This window comes from Podarcis cretensis, assembly GCF_951804945.1.
Source record: "Podarcis cretensis genome assembly, chromosome: 12".
Lineage (NCBI taxonomy): Eukaryota > Metazoa > Chordata > Lepidosauria > Squamata > Lacertidae > Podarcis > Podarcis cretensis.
In genome coordinates, this window is record NC_137181.1 from 25,119,866 (window position 1) to 25,140,717 (window position 20,852).

A 20,852-nucleotide genomic window follows, 5' to 3' on the forward strand; every position below is an offset into this window, starting at 1 on the left:
TAATGTCAACTGACGCTTATTATTTTGTTCCACTTAAAGCCATAAAAACAGGATTTGAAACCATCTTAATAGTCACTGCTTTAAAGGCTAGTTTATGTAAACAGTACTAACTAATGACTCTGTCCCACCCCCAATTGTGAGCACCCCCACACCACTGGGCTTAACCCCACCCCTACAAACTCCAGAAGCCTGGATCAGTTCCTCCCAGAATGCATGGAAATTGCAGTTTCTTGTGTCTCTTGATCATATACAATGAATTGGGAGGCATAGTAAATGATGTTTTGTGAAATCTGTTAAATAATATAACCTCATTATATTTGGGTGCAGGAGCCCTCACAAGTTATAGGCCTCACAAGTTACTAATTTATAAATGTTAATGTTGAAGGGTTCAACTATACGTAACTGGCTTTATCACTTGAATTATGCATTATCCACCAGTTTCTTGGAACAATGCCACAACACAATTATCTACCTCAGATCTTTACAGCCTCCAAATACATACCTGAGAGCCAGAAACACCGGACTGAGCCATATAATATTGTTGGTTTTGTAGTTTTGAGTACATTGAATACATTGGATCCTCATTCATCAACTTGGTATATAATGAGAGTGCCTCCATCACTTTCACATTGAGCTCTGACAGCTCAGAATGTTTCCTGAATGAAACATTTCAATATCAATGAACATTATTTTACACAAAACAGATACTAGCTTTATAGTTTATCATAGGGTGGCTGGACCTCCAGATCCTTTTGGAATACAACTCCCATCAGCCCCAGACAGTCTAGCTAATGATCAGGGATGATGGGAACTGTAGCCCAACACTGGGATGGCCACAGGCTCCCCAACCTCGACTTATCCACTGAAAGAGGCATCATTTTACTGCAAATGGAGGAAGGGTAAAGTTGCAGTCAGAGTCTTTAAAAGAGAAAGAGCGCTCTCATGCTTTTTGACAGCAGCAACTAAGGGAACTTCCATCCTCTTCCTCCAACCTCCTAAAGAACCGAAGTGCTACACAGAGACAGCGGATGTTTCAATTTATGCAAGGGAACCAGGTATGGAGACTTCATGAAAGGAGGTAAGACAGAGAATTGAATGCCTGCCCTAAAGTAGTACACAGACACTCAAAGATAACTAACAGATAGCTGCCAGGGAAGCCATCCATACCTCCTACTATGAGAAAATGACCGCAATTTTTTTGGGGGGACCGGGGGGTTGGAGACAGGGAATTGTGATCCTTACCATGAAGAATTAGTACAGGATATAAAGAAAGTTGTCTATGTACAAATACTAGTCAAATGTCTGGTCCATAACTTTAAAAAGCTGCATTAGCTGTCATTACTGAAAATGCACAAGACCTTCTGTTTTGAAATAGCTACCCTATCTCTAAAGATAAACCTATCTCATTTTAAAGTTATTTATTTAATTTAAAGGGTTTTTTATCCCATTGTTAATCCAAAAAGGATTCAAGAGTAGCTTACGAAGTTCAGAAGTAGGACACATAAGTGGTTAAAACAAAACAATTGCTGCTTTGCAATATCAGGTGTTTCTCTCTTGATATCTGTTCTTACCTGTCAATATCTTCTAGCTTTTCATCAATGAGAGGTCCCATTTGATGGCACATTGCTAGAAACACAATGTAAATAGAAAAACTATAAATCTCAAAAAAAAATTAATAATGAACATCAAGCTAGCTAAGAAAAAGTTATACTAAAAGAGAAGACTTTCCACAAAACAAACAAGATGACTTGAGATAATCAAGTAAATATTTTAGAGAAATGATGAAGTTAGCATCCTGTAGTCCTTAGGTGGGAACTTGTTTGTGACTATGAGGACAGAACAGGGGGAAAGAAAGCTTACTTTCAAGGTGGATCAGCTCTGGGAGGTCTGGCTGATCATCACCTGGATCTGCACTTTGCAGCATCTGCAACAGTTGGTCCATTTTATCCTAGAATAGGACACACACATTATTTATTTGGGTTCAGATCTATGAGCAGTCCATAATTTATGTTTCAAAGAATTACTTTAGGCACTCCCAACAACTTGAGCACACACAATGACTTCAGCACAACCAACAGCGTTAAAAAAAAAAACCCAACAGCAGACCTCCGTGACATATCAGAAAGTGCTTTCAAAAGATGAGAAACTTTTAATTCTAAAAGTTGTCTGGCATGTAGCATGTGGGTGGCTGCTGAATCGGAAATATTAAGTCCAGGGTCCACTTTAGCATGAGAAACTATCTGCATTTTTCTACGGGCACAGTTGAAGTGTTACAATAGTTCTAATAAAAACATTACATGCACCGTTTATTAGCTGTTAACGTTCTGTCGTTCTATGAGAGAAACAGTGCCAGCACTGACAATACATTCTACAAGCAGGTTTGACAATAGGCATGTTTTCCTCTCAAGGTCTTAACAATAAGGATGTCCCTTCTATGAACAGCCTTGCCTTAATGCACACCTGGTGGAAGTTTTAAACTAAATTTTTTATAATGCATATACTGTACTGTAGTCACCCAAACAAATAATCTAAAATTATACGGACCTCAAAAACTTTAATTCACTAAACTGCATAGCATTATAGTTCTGAAGGGGGAAAAACACTTTATTTTAAAAATGCTGCAAGAAGCATTCCCTCTTCAAAGATGCTGCCTCTCATCCACGGTTTTTGTAAGTTTGTACAATAATAAATAAATGAGTCAATTAAGTGGAGACTTTTCTAAATATTTTAAATTGATTAGTTAACTGGAATACAATAGAAATAACATTCTCTGGAAACTGCACATCTACTAACATGGTTATTAGCAACTTTTTATATGCAAGTCTTTTGATATACAAGTAAATAATAATACACCCACATGCACAACACACTGTGCAAGAAGTTCACAGCGTCTATATCCTTCAAACACATAAGCTGTTTTCAACTGTCACTCTATAAGAATTTCTGAAATGGAATGCCAGTAGTTAATGTTACTCATACAGTACGAGCATCACTGCCACCTAGTGGTGCAACTGCAAATATTTATGAATGTGACAAGGATTTTTTTTCCCTGGCAGAAATATCCCAGGATATGATCTGAAGACACATAAAGCCACCACCTTGCTGAAACTAAGCAGATCTGGGTCTGGCCAATGCCTAGATGGGTGACCAAATGTGGGAACCAACTTGGCTTCCATGACAAAAGAGAGGCAGGATACAAAAATAAGAAAATAAAAATAGAAAATACACAAAACAGAACACAGCCATTCAAGCTCATAATCCAGAAGGCAAACACTTCACAAAAGACAAGAATTTGATATTAATACACTATGAGAGTAAGCTGGGCCTCATTTAATAAAACAAATACAGAAACACTGTTAAAAAAAAAAGGTAAAGGTAAAGGACCCCTGGATGATTAAGTCCAGTCAAAGGCGACTATGGGGTTGTGGCGCTCATCTTGCTTTCAGGCCGAAGGAACCGGCATTTGTCCATAGACAGCTTTCTGTGTCCTGTGGCCATCATCACTAAACCGCTTCTGGCACAACGGAACACCGTGATAAAAACCAGTATCAGGTATTCAGCATGTAATATTTGGTGGTCTCTGCTAAGAAATGTTTCAACAGAGTTCAAGATATAGGTGTTTTCCTTTCTTTTCTCAAAAATATTTATGCAGAAAAGTAACACACTGGACTTTTAAGATTTGTAATCTTCCCTTTTTTGTACTTCACCTGTGCAACACTACAAAGGTTTACCTGAAGTAAGTCTTGCCATTCAATGGGAATTGTTCAGAAATAAGTGTGTTTAGTATTTCTAATAAAGGGTGTGTCTGTGTCCAACTAAGTTCTACTCAGAATGCACCCATGGGAATGTTAGCCTTGACATCCATTTCAATGGGTCCACTGCAAGTATGACTAATGCTGAACACAATTCAGGAGAACTGGTTACTGAATACAGGAGAAGTCAGAACAAGACAGTTTAAGGAAGTCCAGACAGTAGTGTGAACTACTTCTTTAAATTAAGACAGAAAGTGAAGCACAAAGATGGGGAGACACAAGAAAGCCATTATATTCTGCTTCAAAATCAAAATATTTGAAGTTATTATAATAATCTAATCACATTTTAAAAATGAAGGAAAGCATTAGTATTTGTGTAAGTTGAAAAAAGTGCTTCCAAGTCTCAAACTGAAAAGTTTTATAAATATTATCATATACCCCTTGTTGGTCTACATTTTTGTACTTACTTCATCAATATAAACTGGTTCAGGCTCTGGTTCAATTGTTTCAACTTGAACTTCATCACTGAATTGCACGGTTTTCTTCTCGGTTTTCACTGCGGAAATATAAGTTGACAGAATACTGAACAGAAACACAAAGTTTTAGACTGAGGAAAAAAAATGTAATCGAGGCATTTTGTTTATAAGGTAAAGGGTAAAGGGACCCCTGACCATTAGGTCCAGTCGTGGCCAACTCTGGGGTTGCGGTGCTCATCTCGCATTATTGGCCGAGGGAACTGGCGTACAGCTTCCGGGTCATGTGGCCAGCATGACTAAGCCGCTTCTGGCAAACCAGAGCAGCGCACGGAAAGGCTGTTTACCTTCCTGCCAGACCGGTACCTATTTATCTACTTGCACTTTGACATGCTTTTGAACTGCTAGGTGGGCAGGAGCAGGGACCGAGCAATGGGAGCTCTCCCCGTCTCGGGGAGATTCAAACTGGCAACCTTCTGATCAGCAAGTCCTAGGCTCTGTGGTTTAACCCACAGCGCCACCTGCGTCCCTATTTTGTTTATAGTTTATAAACTATTTTGTTTATAGTTCATGACATAAAGGTATTTGGTCTCAATATGATTCTGTGGAAAAGATCCTGCATCATCACCAGCAAGTGGAAAACACTGTTCACACATGGTGGCAAGAACAACATTTATTTCTGACAGTCACCTCTTATGGTGCCATTCTGAAAGGACCTCAAACCTTGGGTGGGTGTGACTTTGGGAGTATAATAAATGGGACCTCTGTGCATGAGTGCAGCAGTCATTCAGGATCCAGATTCTAGTCTATAGATATTTGTTTATAAGTTTCTGTGTTTTTTAACAAATTATCATCACCATCTTAACATTTGCAAGGTACTTTCAAGTATTCGTAGCACTTCACATGCATTCTTATAATTTTCATAACAGTCTTGTAAGTTTAAATCGCTATTGCTATCTCCTGCGTTGCAGATGGGGAGATAGGCTCAGAGGGAGTGTGCTGGGTTAACCAACTAGGGCATGGCAGATTTAAGATTCAGGCCAGTGAGTTGTAACTCAAGTCTCTTCACCGTTATGCTAATATTGAAGTTTTCAATAACTGGAATCTTCCAAATGGAAAAAAAGAAGAATGAGGGGATCGTTTTCAAAAACGTATTTCTTGAATATTGAAATTACATGCAGTACTGCACATTTAGAATTAAACAAAGGAAAGTAGAAGTACCCACCTAACACACACACCAGTAAAGCCAATAGGGGAAAATAAGATTGAAGATAAAATGGGTCATCGTCACATAAGTTTAGACATTCATGTTTTATTCATATTATACTCAGACTAGGAAGGACTCATGTTTTGGATATCTAGGCATTCTAAACCAAGGGTTGTAGACAACTAAGTCCTACTCACAGCAGACCCAATGAAATTACTGGCCTTAAGTTTGTTGCGAATAATAATTTCCATGGGTCTACCCAGAGTAAAACTTACACTGAATACAACCCTAACTTGCCTTTGGACTGGCTCTTGGGGATAGAATGCTAATGTAATAAGATTAAGTGAATGGTGGAAGGAGGAGCCTTTTACAAAACCTGTCTGACTTTGCAAGATGGCAAATACGATCAGAGATTCCCACACTAAAAAAATTACAAAATACTTTTCTTTGATACTTCATTTCCCCCTGCATCAAGGGATCAGTGAAGGGAATAGGCCATATCTAGCATAACCCAGGGTATTCTCTTCCAGACAAACGGCATCCTCTTTGCCTATCAGCATTTGTAACAATATTAGAAAATACGTAGAGGCGGGAATCGAGCTTTCTATTACATGAGTTAGCTTCAGAACTCTCACATAACTAGTCCTTCTGAGAGGGCTAAATTATGAAATTATAAATTATTCTAAGAAGACAAAATTATGAAAAGTTCCTATCAAATAATAAAGCTAACAATTCAAGAAATAACTATTAAGACTGTTTATAAAATGATATAATCTATGTAGAGGGGGGTGTAAAACAGGGACTTGCATTTGATGTATTAAGCTTTAATGTGCTAAAACCACTGCACTTTTCTATGTGAACATTACATTACTCACTCATTTCTGGTTCAGCAGTAAGATCAGCAGTTACAAAATTAGAAGGAAATAATCCTGTCCCTTGATGTGTTTCACCTTTCCACCAGTTTGGATCACTATAGGTTAGAAATAAAAGAATTAGACATGAAAGATTGGAAAACATGAGCCTCATAATCTCAGGGTTGTGGGTTCGAGCCCCACATTGGCCAAAAGGATTCCTGCATTGCAGGAGGTTGAACTAGATGATCTTCATGGTCTCTTCCAACTCTACAAGTCTCTGAGTCTATGCATGTGAGAGGAAGAGTTCAATGGTCAAAAACATTAGGCCAATTCCATCTCTATCCACCCTGAAGGGCAAATTTCAAGAGGCCCTTTCATTATTCTAGCAACCATTTGGGCCTTTGATTTTTCTTCTGGTTCATTACAGTATGGAAAGAAAGACAAGACAGGATCCACTTTTATAGGAATGACAACATACTCTCGATCCAATCCAATGAAGTTAAGATCTAAAACTCCTGGGTCTCTTTGGAAGTAAGCATGCAAAAAAAGGGCTTCAAGATTTATATCACAATCCTGTACAGTTGACAAAATAGAAGCGCTAGTAAATGGAGCTTGCAAGTGTGTCAACTGTGAATTGCAGCTTCACGAGTTTGCCTGCCCCAAATATCTACTGTGCAAATGTGATTTGTGGACTCCAGCAGATTTACCTGTCATCAAGTACAGTGATAAGTTCTCCAGCTTTAAATGTTAGTTCATTATCTTCGGCAGCTTCAAAGTCATAAATAGCCCGAACCTTTCGGCCCTCATGCTTGTGATTAGTTAAGAGGCTTGAGGTGCTTGGATAAAGAGTGGAAAGAGGCGTTTGTTGTTGTCTTTGTTCCTTAAGTGACAATTCAATAGCTGGAAAAAAGTAATAAATCCAACTTAAGTGTAAGCAAAACAAAATAAGGATTTCTCTCTGAATTTATGCACATGAGGGAAGCCTATGGAACAGCATTGAGGGGATGCTGAAAGCTGCAAAGGGCAGGGGGAATCTGCCATAATACCTCCCTCTTCCCTCTCTATCAGAATGATACTGTTCTATTCACAGTATGTGGATCCAGCCCATGGGGAGAGGGGTTGAAATCTGGAGCCCCAATCATGAGCTGTGATCATCTGAAGATTCTGATCAAGCAATAACCAACCTTTAGCTAGATCCTCTTCCTCCTTCTTGTTGGCTACTATTCCAGGATCTTTGGCTACTAGAGCTGGGCTTGCTTTCGCTTGTTCTGCAGCCTTACAGGAGCAAAGAGGGTAAATGTTATTTGAAAATTCAATGCAATATATTAAATCCGGCATTTGTGGCCATATCAGAAATATATTAGTAAAAAAAATCAGCTTCTTTTGAGGAAGGGGCGGGGGAAGCTGACCTTTTAAGAGTTCACCTCTCAGTAATGGTTAGTGGTTGCATCAGCGCACGCAAATGAAAAACCTCAAAATGAGCCATGGAACTCATCTCATGTTACATCTGAATTGGCAACTAGAAATCATGGGTAAATTACTGTTGCAGTATTTTCTTGACAGGTCATAGAACATTTTGTGAATGGTCTGTTAAATTAGCAAGGTGGTATTAGGACAGGGAATGGGGAACCTCTGGCTTGTGGGTTCCCCATCTGGTTCAACAGCCTTTTCTGTGGCCCTTTGACTTCTCTCCTTGGACCCATTGCTCCCAGATGCTGTAATCTCTGATCAGTGAGGAAGTGGAGGGGGGCAATCATGGAGAAGCTTACTACACAAGTTTTAGACATCTGAAGGCAGCCCTGTGTCAGGAAGTTTTCAATGTTTGATATTTTATTATGTTTTTATATTCTGCTGGAAGCCGCCCAGAGTGGACAGGGTATTATTATTATTATTATTATTATTATTATTATTCCACATTCCTCTTCTCCCAGGTCTGTGGCTAATTAAACAATCTATGGCCTTTTAAACTTAGAGGGGGGGTCCTGTTTTGTCTGTTATCTATTTCTTTGTTTTTATATTGTGAATTATATTTTATATTCAGCCCTTGGCTGAATTCAATTATTTGGCAAGCAAGCAAGCAAGCAAACAAACTGATTTACTTTTTAAGCTGTAGTCCCCCAGATACTGCCAGACTACAACTCCCCTACCATTGGATATACTGAATGGGGTTGATGGGAATTGCAGGCCAACGACATTGGGAGGCTACAAATTGCCTACCACTGCTTTACAAACACATCCCCTTGCCATGAAAATAAGCAAGAAAACATGGACTAGTAGCGTGCATCATTATTGCCTTCCAAGATGTAGGCTTGAGCCATTTTCAGATAACAATTTAAACAATTACAAAGGATATGAACTTGGAAGCCACGTGGATGTTCTTCATAATGACGGGTAGGGATGACATTTCCACCACTCAAAAATTGAGATTATATGCACTTTCTGAATCATGTTGCCCACCCATATATTAAATTAATGAGCTCAAACTTATTGCAGTGAAAGCATTTGACATATCAAAGCTCTCATCTTCACTCATGTAAATTAAGGCTGTAATCTAGCAACACCATTTTGGCACACAAAAGTGTTTGGACCTTCTTCTCTAACTTTTGCATGGCCACCAAGTTGATTTGGCATTGTAAGGGTCTGCATCAGAAGACGAAAGTTTTAAAATGAAAAAGAGATGCTTCATGGAGAACAATGACTTGGTGTGCATTTTTATGAACAGTGACATGGGAAAGAATCAACAACATCTATATTCAGGAAGCAAAACAGCAGACTGATAATTCGTAGACCTTCTTAGTATTACATCTCACATTAACTACAGTTTTTGCAAATTAGCACTTTACCTGTGAACCAATAACTGGAAACATAACACCCTGTTCCTTAAGGTTCTTTATCATTGCAGATATCAGACTAAGCTGGGGATCATTCTTGAATTCGTCTGTCCATTCCACCATGAGTGCTTTCAATTTTTCACAGACTTTTGGATGACCCTGTAAAAAGGATAATGCTAATATAGTTTACAAATATATTTATTTGTAAGCAGTCATTTATTTATAAGCAGCCATTCTGGACTATGTCCACTGAATGAGGTAAATAAAATACAAGTATAAAAATAATGTAATAAAATCTGAACATAAAAAATTGAAAAAACCCTCAAAAAAATCAATTAGCAAAAAACCATTTCCAGAGCCATAGCAACAAAACTAGTCCATGTTAACTGCACTAGTCCATGTTAACTGCACTTGGGTCTCACTTAAATCAGTTTGATGTAACTTATAATGACTAACTTTTCACACTGACTTCAGTGCTGTTTACTATAACCCTCAAAAAGAAGCACAAATTGTTTTGCTATGTTTGTTCATATCAACCCCAAACCAGTTTAAAATTTATCCCCCACCTTGTATTCAGATGAAAAGAGGAAAGTGAGATGTCCTGACAAGTATGAGATTCTGTCTCTGGGAGATCACCCAAACCCACCTAACACTAGTTTGGGCCAGCATTTGACAACAAGAAGTTAAATCAGAAGAAAGAAGGATCTTCTGATTATCTTGAGGCAGAGGAAGTGTTATAGATTAACAACTTTATCTCAGAAACCACTCTAAAGTCACAAGCAAGAGCCCTGTGGTAACTTAAAAGCTTAACAAATTTATGGCACAAGCTTTTGTGGACTGAAGGGCCACAAAATGCTTCTTGTTTTTGTAACAACAGACTTACAAGACTATCCCTCATTTCATCCATATGTATATGACTCCATTGCCCAAATGTATTTTACCCCACTTCAGGAATCATTTAACTTGACATAAACAAATTGAAAAGACTCAAAATAGAATACCTTATTTAGCACGTTGCTTACTTCACTAGCAAAATCTCTTGAACATACTTCTAAATGAAATATTTTACCGCAGTTTGAGACACATGCTCCTAAAAGCTAGAGAGAGAGAGAGAGAGAGAGATTAGAACTAAAGTATTTTATAGTAGAACATGAAAATTAAGCAAAGATTTTTTTTCCAAAGGCCACGTACGGTCAGCGCTTGCATAGCAACATGGGGATCCTTGTGGTTCACTCTCTTCATAATAGACCGAAGACAGTCCTTAGGCCTGATAAATAAGATAAGCAGTTTTTTTAAATATACGGGCATAAACAACAATATGCATTACAACGAAAGGGATGGACACACACAAGAGAGTAAGAGCAAGCTTCTGATTCAGCTACTTGGAAGGTAGCAAACCCTCTCTTAGAAGCTAGCAGCTAAGGAAAATGTGTTTGAAAATGACTGAGACACTCCATAACACAATTTGCCTGTTTTTCAGTGGCAAGAGTCCCTGTGGCATACCCTCAATGCAATGATCCACTTTCTCAAGGGGAAAAAAAACAACTGTGCAAAGAAAATACAGTACTCATTTCTCTCAATGAGATTTTTCCGCTTCCTGACACAAGATTAACCCAGTGAAAAAGGCAACGGCAAGTAGCTAGTCTTGGTTGCTGGAGACCACAAATAATGACTGGTTCAATGCACTAAGCCAAAATTGGTGTACTTCTATCCTATGTATATCCACCTATGGCATCTCAGTCCAGGGAATTTTTGTAGCATGACTTTCCATAACAAATCCTTCAATTTTCTCTAGGCAAGATAAACAGTTAAATTCTGTATCAAAGTTAGCTCCCTGTAGAACTTGGGACGATTTGCTAGAATCTGGAGTTTCTCAGCACACATAGTGCACCACCTAACTGAAAAATAGCAAGAGATCAGTCATTTACTGGCCCAGCATCTACAGCAAAGGGGTTGAATGACAAACAACTCAAACAGAAGGATGGATAAACTTAAGATTCAGAGGTTAGGTACAAATGCCAATGTTCTAGCCATTCCAGACAGCAGCCTATTTACAGAGGTTTCAGCATCTGAGAAAGTATGAGAAGACACAGGTCACTGTAGAAGACCAGAAGCTAACAGACTGTCAGTCAGAGTGTAACTAACTGCTACCAAGAGATATTTTGTATATGAAGGAAATAGATACTGTATTTCTTGAAGTATGGAGTTGCAATTATACATGCCATGTTTTAGTGAGAAACAGGAGTAAATGTAGCCCATCTTCACTACATAATAGAATCTGCTTTTTCAAAAGACTCCAGTGAGGAAATTTAGCTGTTTCACACAATATTGACTAATGAAACAAACAGCAGCTAACATTTAGATTTCTATCTTTATGAGATTACTTTTTTAAAAAATGTTTGCAGATTTTTTTTTGGGGGGGGGGTTCCTGATTTCATTTTAACATAAAGCACTGATACCCAGCCACATAAAGGAAGCTGTAGTTTAAGTTACACTGCAGCTTTCAGTAATCTATATTTGGTGGTGTCTGTTTTACAAACCACTGCTTCATACTTAACACTACTAATTATAGAAAATGCTGTGACATAGCATGGTCACTTCACTCTGTACAAAACTGTGAACTTGTCTTATTCCAAGAAGCAGCTGCTATCAAGTTTTCTATCAAAATAATTAGGAGGAAAATGAATAAATTACATTTATGAACTCATATGCAAATAAATAGGGAAAACTTCAACGAAACTTAAAATACTTATCAATATAACCACAATCAATCAATCAGTTTATTAGGGCATAGACCAGCAGTTTATAATCACAATCTGTTAACGTAGCACTAAAAACTAGCATTTATGGTGATACTTTAATTAAAATATATGCTCTATTCCATAAGCAGCACATATTTCATTTTCTTGCAGTCAGCAAACCTGTTGAGTTCAGTTATAAAAATAATATGACATTCAAGGCCTTATATTTAAAGAGTTTATCAAATTATCAACCGGAGTCTCAGATGGCTGTATTTATATGTTTGAAGCTGCCTTGCATTTGACCCTGAAAGGCAACCTAACAATATATTAAATGAAATAAACTGTTATGCTGTAAGGCAAAGTTGATTCATGGAGTGACAAGATTTGAAGGGATCTGTTTGCCATCTGTCCAATCTGTAAGCTAAAGGATAATTCTCATATCAACATCCGTCCTTCTCCCCCAACTCCCAGATTGAAGTAGAACTAAATCCACAGAGCACTTGCAGATAAGAAAAAGTTGATAATTATTAGCTGAAGGGAAATTAGACAGATCATAAGTAATATTCTCACTAAAACTCCATATAGGGAGACAGTAGCACAGCATTTTAAGGGAGGAATTAGGCAAATCAATCTTCATTTTCAGCATTTGTTTCTTTGAATAATGCAGACACTAGACTTAGAATTAATTTAGGGTAATTTAATCATGTCAGTAATGATGGGTTTGAGTTACATCCCAAATATTTTGTTTAAAAATTCCTACAATACAGAACTGCAAATAAGTTTCAGAACCAAGTTGTAAAGCGCACTACACTCTTACACATGCAGATACTATGACACATTGGTACAGGGGAGAGGAAAATGAGTTGATAAATTACATCAATCAGCCAAATGGTTCTGCTAAGATGAGGTGTGTGCTCTAAGCTCTCTTTCTAAAGTGCTTTTAAATGGTATGAGAAATTATTTTTAAAAGAAACACTTTATCCAACAGGTGACAGTATTTAGATAACTCAGAGGAAAAATTAGATGATAGACTGCTTGATCATTCAGAAAGAAGATTCAAGAAGAGGGCGCTTAATTTCTGCCCAAAAAAGGTGATGAAACAAGCTTTCAATATCAAACTGATTTCAGCAGTGCATTATACAAATACTGCAAAACACAACATAAAGTCTCTAATGAAACTTTTTAGAAAATACTATTTTTTTTTTAATCACATGCATTAATCACATAAGCAATTCTGCTGAAAGCACTCTCCAAATGTCCAGTGCCTTTCAAAAATTCTAGGGCTATGAATGCAGTGTACATAACTTGGCATTAACACATTTAGTTTTCTAGTTTTCCCACAGGTGTTATGCAGTTTGATCTTATCTAGTTTTATTTATGCTTCTTCCAAATAAAATAACGAAGTGTTTCAAACAAGAAATGTATACTTACCCAGTTCGTGACTGTCCAACTTTATCACAAATATCTAAGATGAGCCCCCAGTCTTCAGCAGTATTCATTTCACTAGTTGCTTTTTCTAAGTGACACAAAAATGCTTGGAGTGAACTTTATCAAGTAAGTGAAACTTCAGTATCAACTCTAAATAGAAATGCATCAAAACGGATATGGTCATCCTACTCTGAATTATGTTGACACATTCCTAGATGCAGCCCTAATGTAGCATTGTATAAAATTCAGGATGAAACAAAGCAATATATGAACTCTGAAGAAAACATAGCACACTTGTAGTTCTGAGGGTGTGAACATGTTCAATAGCAGCATCTCATTACTCAAGACATTAGCACATTGGTTTGTCAAGTCAACACATTTCTGCTGCAGCCGCTCCAGCAGATCCTGCAAGCCAATAATAATCACCTACACTATCATGTACTTGCTTGAACTTTGCCTTGAAATGTAGCTCAAAAACACCATTCCTCTGAATTATAGTCAGACCCAAAGGTGGGGCTAGGAAGATCTGAAACAAGTTAGAACAGGCCAATTCAGATTGGGATTTACCACCTCACCACCCACTGTGTAATACCTCTGCTGCTACCAGCCCTTCCTTCTTTCCAGATCTAACCTTTACAACAGAGTTGAAGGACCTGTGGCCCTCCAGATGTTGGGACTCCCACCATTTCTGGCTCAGGCTTATGAGCATTAAGAAGTCATCAACATCTTAATTAAGGGGTCTCCATCACTGCCTTACAAGCAGGGACAGCAATGGGGAGCAGCTCTCAGCAATGGAGGCCTCAGGCAAGGCTTGAAACTCTCTACTTCCAGGAGTCCTCCATACTGTCATTCTCTTTCCTAAGGATATGTTTGGAGAAAGGGGAAGGAGAATGACAAATCAATCATCTTTCATATCAGTCCTGCAATGGGGGAATGGAATCGGTCCCAGAGGCTGTAGCAATGAGCAAAACCTTCAGTTCACGGTTTCATTCCTGTTTCTGAAATTCAGTAGTATCACTACTCCAAGCTGTTTCAACATTTTATAACTGATTGGATAATCCCGTGCTATTGTTAGCTGGTCAGTTTGCTAATTCAACTCTAAATACATACAGTTCTAGGGGGGGAAAGAAAACAGTTTTTCTCCAAGTCACAACACTTGGCTGTACATAATGAACTTAAGCCCTTAAAGATTCCTCAGGTGTTCTGCAATACATATGCTATGGCATCCCACCTAGCTACAAGTGGAATGAAACTACCATTTGCTGTATGTCCTGGGGTAGCATTAAGTTGTAAAACCTAAGTTTGTTATATACCCAATATACAATCCTAAATATGCATTAAAAACAGAATTAAGGTGATAATAGCTAATGTAAAGGTTTGATTTGCATAATAAACTCAAATGTTCATGTCTTTCTACAAAGAAATCAAAGATCTGACATCGGTATAATGTTAGTGCTGCTTCTGCAATGAGCAAGACTATTTTTATGAATTTATTGACAGATTTATTTTTTTGTAATGTCAGCTGGCTAGAATGCTTTCCAAACAATCTTGGACACAGTCTTATATGGCTCTGGTTCTTCAAGAAACCTCTGGTTGACAGCTATGCACACACATAATATTTTCCTTTCCAAACCAATTGCCTCCTACTAGCACACAGCCAGATGAAGCTACATCTCTACTAAAAATTAAACTACACCCCCATCCACCCCACCAAAAAAAAAAAAAAAAATCTGGGAAGAAGACAAGCCAGAAAGCTGTCTTATGACTTGTTCGAACTTCCAAGACTGATAATCTGAAGAATGTATTTCAGTCTGTAGCCTGCCTTATTTCCAAGATACAGAGCAGACTCAACAGTATTATAGGCACAAGAGAGATGTGGGGTTTGGGCAGGGGCTGGGTTGAATTAGACTGCTTTCTTATCATTACTGTTCCTTCCCTTGAAAGTCTGCTGAGGCAGCTGAGACCGTTCTGCACATCCTGCTCTGCCAGGAAACCAGCAATTCAGCACTATGGCAGTTGGGCACATGCTTTCATTCTCATGTATCTTTCACAAGCTTACCATTCTTTTGCTTAATCTTTCAATATAATATTTCACACACAACAAAGTTAAAAATATTTTAAATAAATAATTATTAGTACAGGAATTACGGTATTAAACTAAACCATTTTGTACTATGTGCTAGGGTCTTCGATAACTTTAATATCCAAGACAGTGGTACCTCGGGTTACATACCCTTCAGGTTACACACTCCGCTAACCTAGAAATAGTGCTTCAGGTTAAGAACTTTGCTTCAGGATAAGAACAGAAATAGGGCTACGGCGGTGCGGCGGCAGCAGGAGGCCCCATTAGCTAAAGTGGTGCTTCAGGTTAAGAACAGTTTCAGGTTAAGTATGGACCTCCAGAACTAATTAAGTACTCAGCCTGAGATACCACTGTACAGCTTTTGCATCTAAATATCATGGCTTGCCCATAGACAGACATTATCACCATTTAAGTTAAAGTAAATACTCATAAACAAAAATGCTTACCTCCCTCAACCAGGACTAATGACAGAAAACAGCATCTCTGCCTTTGAAAGTTTCCAGACTATAGTAAACCTGCAAGATGCTAATACTGCTATCAGCCCAGACTGGCTCACTCCTCTAGTAGGAGAGGAAGAACAAAGCACTGTCCTGTCTACCAACACTAATACATATCCAACAGTAATTAGGTCAAGCACCAGCTGTCCACAATAAACAAACCTGTAACAAAATAAATCCTTGCAATAAAAAGCCACCTTAAGTATTCTAACTGCAAGTTAAAACCTATACATTTTTTAAAAATGTAAGATAGCATTCAAGGACCCAGGAATAAGGCATGTGAGCCTTGTGGGTTTAATAGCAATCAATCAATCAAACCTTTATTGGGACTTCCGGTCGGCGCCAGCGCTTAATGGCGGTCCGAGCCTCGAGCTCCGAGGCAGGACTGCTCCGTTAGTTCGGGTCTTACCCGCTACGGCAAGCGGGGGACCCCTAAAATCACAGGCGCGGAGCCTGTGAACAAAGGAGATTCGGTGGGCACCTTTTGCGCCCCCCGGTACTGTGAGGGAGCCTTTTTAAAGGCTTCTGAGCGGCATCGGGGTAAGCGCGGTGCTGAGAGTCGTCACCCAGCTAGCGGAGTGAAGCCGCGTCGCCATGAGCGGAGAGCGCCGATTCCTTCCTGCAATTGGAATTTGACCACAACACCCGTGAGTAAGATTGGAAAAGTAACGGGACTTTTAAAAAAATAAAATTGGCTGAAAACGGGAAAGGCAAAAATTAAGGAAGTCTGCCTCTCCGGAACTGCAGAAGGAATAAAGCAACGAAAATCAAGCTGCACTTAAAGGGAACCTTTCTAATTTTTTTAAGCTGTCAAACTGACATCGGACTTAAAACCTCCCCCCAGACTGGCAGGAGAAGGGGGGAAGGGATTGGAACGTTGTTATCTGCTGGAAAATTAATGGAAAATTAAGAACTTCCATTGCCAAATCCCCTGGGGTCGGGCTGCCCAAACAAGACACCTGGGACGTGGTCTGTCAAACTCTGAGAAGTGGGGACTTGTTTGCAAAAAAGTTATCGGACCTTAGATGTACTTTGTTGCATTTTGGCCACATAGAAAAATAGAGACTTTACAATTTGGATATTGGAAACTTTTGGCTACTGTTGTATTCCCTTGCTTCTTTGTTGTTTTTCCATCTTTGCCATTTGGATACAATTGAATGCTCCCTCTAGAGGGCTCTATCTGAAACTGTTGCACTTGAAAAAGTAACAGTGGGATTTTCCACTTGGGAATCAACTCTGTGAGAACGACCTTGAGGATATGAGTGCCCCTACAGATGAGATAGTAACAAGGCAGAAAGCAAAACAAGCTCATAAGAAAAGGGCCTCTATATCAGGAACTGCAGCTGTGCAGGAAAAAACACCAGCTTCTATGGATCCTATGACTCAGGCTCTACTTAAAATAAATCAATCCCTGGAAGCATTGACAAAACTTTCGACAGAGAACTCTAAAAAATTAACAGAGTTGACAACAAGGTTGGATGTGAATACGGCTAGTGTCGCATCGAACACAGATTCTATAAATAGATTAATCCAGGAAAATTCAGAAACACGAAAGATTGCAGAAAGTGCAAAAATAACAGCTGAAGAGACAAGGGAAAAATTTGGGCCTATTGTTAAAAAAGTGAATGAGCATGATGCAGCCCTCTCCTTACTGGAACTTCAACGTAAAGAGAAGAATTTAAAATTTAGATTGGTGCCTGAAGTGGAAGGGGACAACCTTGTGAAATTTCTCACAGAGAACATTATAACTTTTTGGCGGGAAGAATGGGAGGAAGATGAGGAACTTGAGATAATTTCAGCCTTTCGACTGGGCAGAAGGCAGGACAAAAAACCAAGGGATTGCTTAATTACATTGAGATCAAAAGAAGAAAGAGATAGAATACTGAATTTGCATTACCAAAAGGCATTGGTGATCCAAAATTGTCAGATACAGATTTTTAAGGACATTCCTAAATACATTTTAGAGGTGAGAACATATTACAAGAGTTTAGTAGACCTGCTGAAGAAAAACACCATACCATTCAGATGGGAATTTCCACAAGGATTGTCCTTTAACTTCAATGGAAGGAAGATTAAAATAAAAACAATTCAGGACAAAGAACTATTTCTAGAGAAGTATCTGGAGGATTTGCAGAAAGGAACCGTGGAGGAGAGGGAACCACCCGATATAGCAAATCTGTCATTTGGACTTTCACTACCACCATCGGAGGAAGAGCAGAAGCTTGGAGCAGTTGGAGGAACAGCTACCTAAATACAAAATGTCTCTGCAACTCCTTAGTTGGAACTGTAATGGTTTGAACCTTCCTCGGAAAAGAAGACAGGTTTTTCACATTCTGAAGAAAGAACAATTAGACATAATATGTTTGCAAGAAACCCATATTGCCAGGATACACAGGAAATTATTAATAAATAAGAGACTCGGTCAAGAATTCATCTCATCAGACAAAGTAAAGAAAAGAGGTGTGGTGATTTATGCAAAGGAAAAGTTGGCCCCAAAATTAATATTTAAAGATGAACAAGGAAGATACCTGGCAATTGAAATACAAATTCAAGGAGAAAAGATATTAATTGTGGGAGTTTATGCCCCAAATGAAGGGAAGGCCGAATTCTTTAGGAAGTTGCATGAGACATTAGTTGACTTTTTAGACTATAAAATCCTAATGATGGGAGACATGAACGGAGTTGTTTCAACAAACATGGATAAAGCACAGAGACAAGTGATTTCAAAAGAAGGGAGACTACCAAAGATCTTTTTCGAAATGACTGAAACTATGGACTTGATTGATATTTGGAGAATAAAGAATCCTCTAGAGAGAGAGGGAACCTTCTTCTCTGAAGCAAAAATGACATGGACAAGAATAGACCAAATTTGGATTTCTAGTAGTCTGGCGTCAAGAACAAAAAAAGTAGAAATCTGCCCAAAAACGTGCTCCGACCATAATGCGGTCAAGATGGAGATGAAACTAACAACAACTGGTTCCTTTAGATGGAGAATGAATGACACCCTATTCAAGGATGAAGAGATCCATAAGAAGGCCCTTAAAACATTAAAAGATTATTTTGAGATCAACAGGAAAACAGATGTGGAAAAAAGAATAATCTGGGACGCAAGCAAAGCCGTGATGCGAGGTTTCCTAATTCAACAAAATTCTATTAAGAGGAAGCAACAAAATGAAAAGAAGGAAAAAATTTTAGAAAAAATAAAAGAAGGAGAGAAGAAGTTGAGGTCTAAACCAAAGTCTCATGAGATTTTGAGAGAAATAAAGTTTCATCAGATGCAATACATGGAACTTATGAACCAACAAATAGAATGGAAGATAAAGCAAATGAGACAAAAAACTTTTGAGTCAGCGGATAAATGTGGGAAACTTCTGTCATGGCAATTGAAAAAAAAGCAGAAAATGAACACGGTAACAAGTTTAGAAATGGATGGAAAGATTATCCACAAACCCAACGAGATTAACAATTGTTTTCAAAGCTTTTTTAAGAAATTGTACGCACAAGGGCCAACCAACGAGCAAGAAATAGAAGAATTCATTAGAAAATACGGTTTACCAAAAATCTCAGAACAAAGTAAAAGGATCTTAAATGAGGAAATAACAGAACAAGAAATAGAGGGTGCCATTCAAAATATGAAATTGGGAAAATCACCAGGACCAGATGGCCTGACGGCCAAATACTACAAATTGCTGAAAGAATGGCTGATACAACCATTGAAGGAAGTTTGCAATGAAATTTTAAAGGGGAAAAAGGCACCTGAATCGTGGAAAGAGGCTTTCATCTCACTTATACCGAAAACAGAGACTGAGAAGAACCAAGTTAAAAACTACCGCCCTATATCTTTACTTAATGTGGATTACAAAATTTTTGCAGACATTTTGGCAAAAAGATTGAAAAGAGTGTTGGCAGATGAGATTCATAAGGACCAAACAGGCTTTCTCCCAGGTAGACATATGTCAGACAATGTGAGGAACATTATAGACATTTTGGAGCTGCTGGACGTTGACATTAACAGGAAAGCAGTTTTGATTTTTGTGGACGCGGAGAAAGCCTTTGACAACATTTGTTGGACTTTTATGAAAAAGAATCTCCAAGGGATGGGGGTAGGACAAGGTTTTGAAAACGGTATAGGTGCAATATACTCTCAACAAAAGGCCAAATTAATTGTAAATAACGTGGTAACAGAAGAAATACCTATAGAAAAAGGTACACGACAGGGCTGCCCAATATCCCCTTTGCTTTTTATATCGGTCCTGGAGGTTTTGTTAAACATGATTAGAAAGGACCAGTTGGTTAAAGGAGTTCAGGTCGGAGTTAGACATTATAAATTAAGAGCATTTGCAGATGACCTAGTATTGACTTTGCAACAGCCAGACACTAGTACTAAAAGAGTATTAGAATTAATTGAAACATTTGGTCGAGTAGCAGGTTTTAAATTGAACAGACAAAAAACGAAAGTGTTGGAAAAAAATTTAACAATGGAAGAAAGAGAGAGTTTCCAGAATGAAACAGGTTTGGAAATTACAAAAAGGGTAAAATACCTGGGGGTAAACTTAACATCCAAGAATGTGAATTTATTTAAGGATAATTATGAAAAATGTTGGTCAGAAGTTAAAAAGGATTTGGAAATATGGTCAAGGCTGAAACTTTCCTTGTTAGGCCGAATTGCTACCATTAAGATGAATGTATTGCCTAGAATGCTGTTTTTATTCCAGACGCTGCAGATTGTGGACAAGATGGATTGTTTCAAGAAGTGGCAGAAAGATATATCAAAATTTGTCTGGCAGGGCAAAAAGCCCAGAATTAAATTTAAGATTTTAACTGATGCAAAGGATAGAGGGGGGTTTGCCCTGCCGGACTTAAGACTCTACTATGAATCAGCAGCTTTCTGCTGGTTGAAACACTGGCTACTTCTTGAGAATACTGACATTTTGGATCTGGAAGGGTATGACAATAGTTTTGGTTGGCATGCATATTTATGGTACG

General features: G+C 38.4%; 2 protein-coding genes across 3 annotated transcripts in view; one reads left to right on the forward strand and one right to left on the reverse strand.

Moving 5' to 3' along the window:
• ST8SIA6 (ST8 alpha-N-acetyl-neuraminide alpha-2,8-sialyltransferase 6) overlaps positions 1-20,852 on the forward strand; it is a 473,234-nt gene that overhangs the window by 337,674 nt on the left and 114,708 nt on the right. The window lies entirely within an intron of this gene.
• Positions 1-20,852, reverse strand: part of STAM (signal transducing adaptor molecule) — a 30,480-nt gene that overhangs the window by 1,736 nt on the left and 7,892 nt on the right. The window contains exons 2-12 of the mRNA XM_079948328.1: positions 13,290-13,374; positions 10,309-10,384; positions 10,119-10,214; positions 9,130-9,276; positions 7,471-7,561; positions 6,994-7,186; positions 6,308-6,402; positions 4,220-4,308; positions 1,861-1,948; positions 1,572-1,626; positions 503-656 (exon numbers count right to left, since the gene is read on the reverse strand). Of these exons, the coding sequence (XP_079804454.1) occupies positions 503-656; positions 1,572-1,626; positions 1,861-1,948; positions 4,220-4,308; positions 6,308-6,402; positions 6,994-7,186; positions 7,471-7,561; positions 9,130-9,276; positions 10,119-10,214; positions 10,309-10,384; positions 13,290-13,374 (1,169 nt within the window). The remainder of the gene's footprint in view (positions 1-502; positions 657-1,571; positions 1,627-1,860; positions 1,949-4,219; positions 4,309-6,307; positions 6,403-6,993; positions 7,187-7,470; positions 7,562-9,129; positions 9,277-10,118; positions 10,215-10,308; positions 10,385-13,289; positions 13,375-20,852) is intronic.